The 9,737-nt window shown below is 43.4% G+C and overlaps 1 protein-coding gene across 1 annotated transcript; it reads left to right on the top strand.

Moving 5' to 3' along the window:
• The first annotated feature begins 1,485 nt into the window (after positions 1-1,485).
• Positions 1,486-8,223, top strand: LOC142947961 (tyrosine-protein phosphatase non-receptor type 5-like). Its single transcript, XM_076089830.1, has 12 exons — positions 1,486-1,755; positions 2,310-2,432; positions 2,577-2,672; positions 2,916-3,172; positions 3,364-3,556; positions 4,013-4,097; positions 4,381-4,460; positions 4,679-4,816; positions 4,926-5,036; positions 5,785-5,945; positions 6,270-6,383; positions 8,130-8,223. The coding sequence occupies exons 1-12, from the start codon at positions 1,486-1,488 to the stop codon at positions 8,221-8,223; spliced, it is 1,722 nt and encodes a 573-aa protein (XP_075945945.1).
• The last annotated feature ends 1,514 nt before the right edge of the window (positions 8,224-9,737 follow it).

Below are 9,737 nucleotides of genomic sequence, written 5' to 3'. Positions count from 1 at the left end.
AACATATTTCTCTTTTCTATATTTTCAAGTTTTCAACACATGACATGTAGTGTTTGGCTGTTGTCTTCTGTCCGTCAGATTTGACTCTGCCACACAATGGCTGACAACGGCTGGTTGCCACGGGATACAGGATTTATCTTGATCATGTGATCTGACTCCCACCAGTTCCCTGCCATCTATCATAGGTGAGTCATGTGACAGGCTGTTCAGTTTTTTGATATCCCAGTAAGCCAACTGGAAAGTCATTTTCGTCTGCATTGTTAGTTGATTAAATTGAAGAAAAAAAAAAACTTCCAAACTCACCGCTGACAAATTTAGCCATCAGCAACACATTCAGATAAAACACTACACCACCACTCTCACAGGCCTCCGCATTCACACATCCGCACACACCACGTGGTGGTAATCAGCCAAATGTACAAAACACCTTTATTAATGGTTGAAGGACAAAAGTGCAGGGCGGAAAAGGGCTTTGAATACACTGCTGACTGACTGTGTGTGCGTGTGCGTGCGTGCGAGTGTGTGATTGTGTGCATGTGTGTTTGTGTGTGTGTGCATGTGTGTTTGTGTGTGTGTGTGTGTGTGTGTGTGTGTGCGTGTGTGTGTGCGTGTGTGTGTGTGCGTGTGTGTGTGTGTGTGTGTGTGTGTGTGTTGTCAGTAGATGATAATGCTCAGCACGAATGAGAGGGATGAGAGCCACTCTGTTGCCAAGGCGACGGACAGGGCTGTAAACACGCTACCCCTGACTCATCTCTCCACAATAAAGCCTCTCTCTCTCTCTCTCAAACACACACACACACACACACACACACACATTCACCCAATAGAGTCCCATCTGAGGGAGACAAGAGGATCCGGGGATGAGAGCCACTCCAAGCCGCTTAGCTGTACATCTGAATAGGCCTGTGGAATAAACACAACTCTCTCTGTCATATCCACGCTCATTTAAAAACACAACCTGACAAACACAGGCAACATGTAATTGAACTAGAAATCAATACGTAATTTGGTTGAATTTTTTCCTGTAGTAAAGCAACTAAGACAAAAAGCATTAAAGTGTGATAGCTTATGAAAGACAAAAGTGTGATATGTCTTCATTTTATTCACGCGGGATGTCTTATAATCGAACACTGAAGAAAAGAGAAAGCAAACAACTTTACCCGCACTGGACTTTTTGTGTTTATAAGGGGTTAAAGGTGCTTGTTTAAAAATGAAGAGCAGATCAATGATTGATGGATCATCCCCACACAGCTCTCAACATGGCGATGGCTACGCTGACGGCTAACAGCCAACGGTGCTAACAGCACAAATGGTGCAAACAAAGGCAACAGTGCAGACAGAGCTAACATCGTTTACCTGGAAGGGAACCAGAGGGCGACTGAATATTGAATTTAGCACCTTTAAAGCAACAACTAAAGCACACACTGTATTTATCTTGTTTTAACAGTGGTTTATTTGGGACTATCTTCATTTAACAGGAGTATCATGACCCGCCGGCTGAGCAGCTCCACCCGTTCCCACACTGAGGACTCCATCTTCCTGAGGCCCGACGAGGACCCCGTCTGGCTAGATGAGCCCACAAAGACTGATAAAATAGGCGACAGAGCCCTTAAAAAAGACAGGCTCCCAAAGTGCAAAGATGGACCTGCAGGGGGCCAAAGCCCGCAGGGAGAGGAAGTGTTTATGCACAAGGTGTATGCGCTCGTGATTGAGATCTACTGCTGGGCTGCACTGTTCGCCATCTCCCAAGTCACGGTATGCGAATGGCCGTCAGTTGAAACCAGTGGAGAAAATCTTTACTTGTTTGATGTTTTTCTCAAATGTCTGCTTTAAATTAGATTATGATGACCTTCCTGCACAAGCTTTGGTTTTCAGCTCAGCACAGACTAGTAAAATCCACAGTAGTTTAACTGCAACATTAGCAATGCAATTGTTACTTGAGCACAAGGTGTTCTCTCTTGACCCTTATTTTTCCACACAGGTTTTCTTATCATGTGCGTTGTTACATTGTCTCCAAGGTGCTTTGGTCGACAACCAAAGCACCTCCATGTTTGGGCTAGAACTTGACACTTGCATTACCATATGTAGAAAATAAATAAATAAATTAGGGCTTTGTAAACGCCGCAATGATTATGACACTAGTTCTGCATGTGGTCAGTTCACATATTCTTTGTGCTTGCGTGATAGGCCAATATTCTTTTCTTCTCGGTTCCTTTTCACCTGAGAGAAGCCACAGCGCTGCCTGATTACCAGTGCATGAATGACCGGTGAGTTCACGGTGACAGTCTGCCTTCCCTCTCTCCTCCCAGGGGTACTGGGTGTTTTTTGTGGTGGAAGGAAATGGACCTCTCTCTTCCATCTACAAAGCCCTGCAGGTCATTGACTTCTACCTTGGCTTCATCTTACCCTGCCACCCGATTTTTGGAATGGACGTAAGTGTCCGTCCTGGAACTCACCAATAGAGCTGTTTGTTTTGGACGGAGAGTGCAAAAAAGAAACCTTGAAGATATGCTGACTCTAGTGTTGGCTGTGTCTAACTGCCTCTCCCCCTGTCTTTTTCTCTCTGCACTGCTCAGTCCATAGTGTTGATGAGGGAGGTTGTGAACACCGAAGAGCACAACTGGATTGTCTATGGAACTGCAGGCATTGGCGTGGCCATCTGTGCTATCATGGTAAAACGCTAGAGAAACCATTCAATTCCTGCCCATTTATTTCCGCATGAATGTGAGAAATATAGTAGATGTTGAATTTTTGTAATTCACCATAAAGAACCATGAAGACTTTGGAAGAAACTAGATTGACTGGATTTTTCACTTCTCTATTTGCAGATTGGCCAGTTTCCTGCTTGATTGATGTGTTTATTGGCTGATGAATGGATACACGTTCATTGCTTTCTTCCATTAACCTCTCTCCAGGTTGTCCACATGGTGTGTAAGTGGCGTTACGGCACTGGCTTGTGGTCGTCAGGAACTGTGTCGCGGGACATTGGTGATCGCCGTCAGTCTGTGAGCCGCCAGCCCTCCTTCACCCTGTCAGAGTGGACAGACGCTCAGGAGGATCTGCTGGATATGGAACCTGAGCCCCAGACGCCGGTCTTTGAAATAGGCACCGACACCAGGATGGAGGGAGACGCCGCCACCCTCACCGTCACACCAGTGGGGCTTCAGGAGAGGTTAGGGCGGGCGGCAGAGGGCTGGGAGTATTTTTGGAAATAATTGACAGACAAAAGTTTTATTGTGACTAGTTTTATTTGTTGGCATTGTTATCTGGAAGACAAATGTTGCATACTTGGATTTGTTGCAGATGGGTAAACCCGTACTGTACAGCTAAATGCATTTGTATGATTCAATATGTGTCACACAGGAGGGGCTCCAACGTTTCCCTGACCTTGGACATGTGTTCACCGGGCTGCACTGAGCCCTACGGCTACGGAGGACAGCTCTCCCCCAGAGACCAGACAGCCAAGGAGTACCTCCGACAGGGAACAAACACCCTGACCCCTGCCATGCTACACACACGGGCCATAGATGACCAAAGCCTGCAGGCTGAGTTTTATGTAGGTGCAGCAACAGCAGCTCGCCCACCTACTCGCTTTAAATTAACAGGGATGAACAGAAACTCACCGGAAAAGATGTACGCTGACACACACACATAGACACAGCCACTAATGCACACACACACACACACACACACACACACACACACCCAGCGGAGCTCTGCACACACCCGTAAGCTTTTCCACTGTGTGTTAGTGGGCGAAGGAAGGATAGATACAGGCATATTTGCATACGAAAACCCACAGAGGATCCTGGTGTCTGCTAGGCAGAAAGATGCACGTTCAAGACCACACATAAGTAGTTCGTAGAATCACATCACACACAATGAAGGCCAGTGGATGACTTAATTCATGTTGGATATAGTTATCTTACAGTAGAAGGCATGGTTAGGACTTCCCCTTCATTTCTGCAAGGGCTGATTGTTATTGCACCCATTGTTCTGTGTCCATCGGCAGGAAACTCCGATGAACTTTGTAGACCCTAAGGAGTACAACTATCCAGGGCTGGTGAGAAAGAACCGCTACAAAACCATCTTACCCAGTGAGTACAGCTGCAACACGAGTCGGAACAGCCAGTAAAAGAGATTATGCGGTTGTAAATATTGTGAAAACTGCTTTTTTTGTGCTGCTCCTCTTGAATAATTTCACATGCTCATCAACTATTTAGCTCGGATGCGTTTGTAAAAGGTCTGTCTCTGTGCACCGGAATATTGATATTCACACTGAGACACAGCACCACAGCATTTTCTTCTGCTGTCATCTTTTTGAATTACAACAAATCTGTCTCTCTTTCTTCATGGTAACCTCACACTGTCGTCCTCCAGACACACACAGCAGAGTGATCTTGAAGTCACAGGATGAAGACGATTTCCTCACTACTTACATCAATGCTAATTATCTCAAAGTAAGTGAAAATATGTGTATTTGTAAGCTCTTGTCCCAGCACAGCTTTGTGATGTAGCCACTTTAGTCATGCTCCATGGATAAAACCTTGTATTCTGAATGTGTCTGACGACTGGTAATAACTGATTATATGTATATGACCAGACTGGGCATGTTTCTGTGTGTATGTGTGTGTGTGTGTGTGTGTGTGTGTGTGTGTGTGTGTGCGTCGCTCTGCAGGGTTATGGGGATGAGGAGTGTGCCTACATTGCCACCCAGGGTCCCACCGTGAACACAGTGGGGGACTTCTGGAGGATGGTGTGGCAGGAGAGAAGCCCAATCATAGTGATGATCACCAACCTGGAGGAGAAAAACGAGGTCAGGCAGGGCGATGATGATGATGGACGCATTAATAGATCAACGGATAAGATAAGTTGATAGTCGGATGGGTAAACATTTCCACTTGACTGTTCATTGTGTCTCGCAGAAATGTGCAGAGTACTGGCCTGAGGACACTGTGACCCATGAGGGCATCGAGATCACTGTCGTCACAGTAACCCAGGAGGATGACTACAGTCTGAGGGTGTTTACTTTAAAGGTAACACACAGACAGACTGTTAACAATAACTCACAAAAAGGGAAAATTCAGTGCACAACATTGGTGAAAACAAGTTGAGGTGTGAGTTCAAACCAATTGCAAAACTACTATTTTGGCATCATGCTGAATTGAAGAAGACTTTAAACTAGAAAACGAGACCATAATCTCATGTTTACAATGTTTACTGAGGTAATAAATCAAGTGATGAGTATGATTATTTTTTCTTAGACTTCTAAACAATCTGACTTGTTTCTGCAGCCAGAGCAGTCGCCCCCTGATGTCCATTATAAAGCATGCAAGTTTAAGACACTTCTGCATTGGCTTCACTTTTCAGACCTGGAGGTGGTCGCCTGGTTAACCATCTTTTGGACAAATTAAAATTTTGACCAGATGATGAAAAGTTCAGGGATTCATCCTGAGGGGAACATGAATGTGTGTACTACGCTTCATGGCAATCCATCCAAAAGTTCAAAACATTTCACTTAAAACTACAATTTAAACCTGGTGGCACTAGAGGAAAGGTCACAGAATAACCAGAGTCCTTGTGATTCATCATTGACCATGAATGTCTCGAACAAATGTCATGGCACTTCATCACATAATTAGAAAAAGAGAGATGCAACATGATCACATCAGTTTCTGTCTGAATACCCGTCTCTGTGTTTATGTGTGTGTGTGTGTGTGTGTGTGTGTGTGTGTGTGTGTGTGTGTGTGTGTGTGTGTGTGTGTGTGTGTGTGTGTGTGCCAGTGTGGGGGAGAGGAGCGCAGTCTGCAGCAGTACTGGTACACCTCGTGGCCTGATCAGAAGACTCCAGACAAGGCTCCACCTCTTCTGGAACTGGTGCAGCAAGTGGAAAGGGCCCGAGAGGAAGCCCCGCCCTCCAGTGGCCCTATAATTGTCCACTGCAGGTACAAAAGTAGCATATTTGAAATATAAGGAAAGATACGTAGTTTAAATGTGTTCCCATGGCTGCGTCAAAAGGCCTATATTAACACTATATTAATTATATACATGCAGAGGGAAAATTGCCCAGCTTAATATGAGAGGAACACTTTTTACTTTTATGATAGAAACCACTTGGCAGAGCAGAGCATTTGTCTTCTTCCATTTCTCTGCTGTCTGATTTCCCCTAGGAGGATTCGACATTAATCAAATTAATGGTGTGCTAATCAATACACCAATCCATCCATTTTCTCCTGTGTCCCTTTACCCCTCTAACTTTTTATCCGCAGTGCTGGAATAGGTCGAACTGGCTGCTTCATCGCCACCTCCATCCTGTGCAAGCAGCTGAGGACTGAGGGTGTGGTTGACATCCTGAGAACCACCTGCCAGCTCCGTCTGGACAGGTGAGATATTCTTAGCCCTTATCCATGCTCATGTCTTTCTTTAGTTCTTGGCATCAAATCTAAATCTGTTGTCGGAAAAAAGCCTACAGTCTACGTAGATTCAGTTGATCTGGTTTCAAATCACGAGCTGCGGTAAGTTGTGGTGAGCTTCATTTTCAATAGAACAACAAAATTTAAAGTTTCAACCAGTGTGTCCACAGCCTTCTTGCGATATGCAGCGTAATTCTAAACGTTTTTTTTCCAGCCAAGTGAAGTGGTCATGAGAAAGCCCTTGAAGTTAGCCAGAGTATTAATGAGACAAATGTGGCCTTAACTGTTTTAAACTACGAAACATTTCAAGATCTTTCGTTCATAATAGACTTTGGAACTTATTATAGCAAGAAAAGCATGTGAAACTAATAACTATTATGGCTTTATTCCATTTAAGTGTCCCGGTAAGACATTCTAGCTATTTTACAAGCACAATAACTTTGCTCTTAACAGGCACACCCAAGTAGAATGCAGCCATTATACTGCAGTGTTATAATTTACACCTGTGTTTGACAAGTCAAAATGTCCTGGTCCGTTGTGTTGAATGGTCGGTTTGAGAAAATTAGATAAACGTTTTATTCTTTGCTGGAGCCGTTAAATGGTGACCCCGTTTTACTTCAATAAGGTACAAAATAAAGCTGAAATGTAAATGAAAATGTGGGCTACTTCCACATGTGAGACATCTGTGCAGTTTGGATTAAAACTATCTGACAATACATTGTTATAAAAACAAAATATCCTCCTCTGTAATACAAAAATGTAAAACCTGCTGTATCTAAACAAAAGTAGGCCACACTCGTATACGGTCAGTGTACCTTTTGATGGTTTGTTTTATCGTTTAATCCGAAACGATAAATCAAACTATCAAAATGTGCATGGACCGTTTAGCCTATAATATTTCATCACTGTTTTGAATTACAATACCAAGAAAGTAATTTTCAAATTTGGGTGAACTGCTCCTTTAAGACTTTAAGACTATAAGACAGAGCCAAATACATAGCTCTGAGCTACAGCTACAAACTATCTTCAGAAACAAATAGTCTCACAAGAAATTGGAAGACAGAATGCCATACCTAAGATCTAGCATACTTTGACCTTATACTTTATCCATACTCTATACTAAAAACAAGAATGAGAGTCTACAGCTATGCTACCTGCTTTGTGAGACTGGCTTCTGCTACTGCTGAGCTTAATGCTTACGTCAGCCTGCTAACATGCTCACAACGAAAATGCTAACCTGCTGATGTTAAGCAGGCATACATGCTTATTGAAAAGGAACACAAATTACAAGTTAGGAATTTTGCAGGTATAAACCAGAATTATGGAATAATTCAACTGTTTCCCTGATGATTGTGATAGAGCTAACGTTATGGGTCATCAAAGTTAAAATAATTTGTACTGTGGAGAACTCAAATGGCTTTACCTTATGTCATGGCAATCCATCTAACAGTTGAGACATTTTGCTCAAAACCACAAATGGTGAAAGAGGAAAAGTCAGAGTCACTACAGTCATAAGGAGCAACAATTTTGCGCCAATCTGTCTTGTAGATGATAAGATATTTCATTGGCTAAGTGAAAACCATGAATATCTGTGCAGGCTCTCATCCATCCAATAGTGATATCTCAGTCTGGACCAATGTGGTGAACCGACTGACCAACCATTCTGTGTGTGTGTGTGTGTGTGTGTGTGTGTGTGTGTCTTTCTATGTTCCTCAGGGGTGGGATGATCCAGACATGCGAGCAGTACCAGTTTGTGCATCACGTCCTCAGCCTGTATGAGAAGCAGCTGCCTCACGCTGCTGAGGAGTAGAGTGAGCGCTACAGCCACACCCAGACCGAGACACACCACTGTACACTGTACCGCCTCCGGTGGTATGCACCACTGTACCTAGCATCATCTCAATCTCACCCTTTAACAAGTTCCAACCCTGTAGATCCCTTCACCCAAGACAGGCTCGTTCAGACAGGACTGAATGGTTGACACACAATATGTGCGTACTGTGTGTCCATGAGCAGAACAAACACAGGGATCAACTCCTAATCAGACACTTAAGTGATCCACACAGTCCTGGGGAGTCGTAACAGTTATGCCCCAAAATAATCCAAGCCAACTCCTTTCATTTGCACTGTTTAAAACAAAAAATCATATTACTGTTAATGAGTCTCAGTCATCAAGGCCTCATTTAGTATGTAGCCCCCTCACATACTGTATGTACAGTTATCAAAAGGTTAAACTGGAGCTGAAGTATAATCAGTTCACCTGCAGCGGTGTCACTTTGCAAGGAGGAAATTGAAGTTCCGTCTCCCAAAGTTAGTGTCAATGATAAGGGCCCATGCAGTATAGGTGCCAGCATAATTCAAATCTACGGAGAAATGATCAAATGCCAGCCTATTATTAAACACCATATAAATGTAAAATTTCACATGAAATTTAAGTTAACTTACATCTTTTCTCATTGACTCTCATTGACTCTCAATTTTAATGTAAAAAACAACAATAAAAAAACATGATAGAAGGCCTGTTTCAACTTCTGATGCATTCAGGAGCCACCTCATCTTCAGGTTGCATGGTGCTAAGTGTTCATTAAAGGCATGTGCAATGTTATGGAACATAGGAATGTATAACAATTAGGTTCTTAATTAAATAATTAGGATTTCTGTGCAATCTACAGTATTACAGTTTGACCATGCTGCCTGTGCAGTCCTCATGGCCCATGATGTTTACAGTAAACAACTCCTGCATTAAGGCCACATAGACGTACAGTCAGAGGCGTCACAGAGCCGGAGACACCGAGGGGACAGAGGCCAGAGATAGAATCAGAACATCTGAAAAACCAATGCAAAAGCCCAGGAAAAGCTCCGGGGAATCTGACATGTACACACAGCGAAGTGTAATGCACAGGAAAGCAAAAAGTTGCATTAAGAAAATGAAATGCATGTATTGATGACGTATGGTCACATAAAGCTAATCTTCTTGCAAATGTCATATTCCCATCATTATCGCCCTCAGAGTCACGTGCTCCGTGATGCCTCTGCTTTCAACAGTAGCTTGAACACATCCGCGAAGTAAGAAGCCCATGATTGTTGTATAGACAGGCCAGACCTAATCTGTATGAAGCACAATAGACCAACTAAGGTTGTCTCTGATGTTCAGCTGTAAAAGTTCTTTTTTTTCCGTATTGTGTTTTGATTGTGTTGAGTTTAATGGATTGCATGTGCTGTATGGGACTCCATAGGTCCACAATCAAAGCGACGTGATTGGTTGTCCTGCTCTTTGTTGTGTAAAAGGGTTTAAGCCTATTATATTGCTTGCTCTCGGCCAAT

Source organism: Anarhichas minor, unplaced genomic scaffold (assembly GCF_050575085.1).
Source record: "Anarhichas minor isolate MPS153535 unplaced genomic scaffold, ASM5057508v1 ptg000011l, whole genome shotgun sequence".
NCBI classification, from domain to species: Eukaryota; Metazoa; Chordata; class Actinopteri; order Perciformes; family Anarhichadidae; genus Anarhichas; species Anarhichas minor.
Note: the sequence above shows the minus strand (reverse complement) of the source record. Positions and strands in the feature narration are given on the sequence as shown.

Excerpts from the sequence above, each read along its gene's own strand:
- LOC142947961 (XM_076089830.1), top strand. The coding sequence starts at position 1,486 with ATGACCCGCCGGCTGAGCAGCTCCACCCGTTCCCACACTGAGGACTCC. Across the intron at positions 2,673-2,915 it reads TGGCCATCTGTGCTATCATG|GTTGTCCACATGGTGTGTAA; the intron begins GTAAAACGCTAG and ends ACCTCTCTCCAG. Across the intron at positions 4,461-4,678 it reads TCAATGCTAATTATCTCAAA|GGTTATGGGGATGAGGAGTG; the intron begins GTAAGTGAAAAT and ends GTCGCTCTGCAG.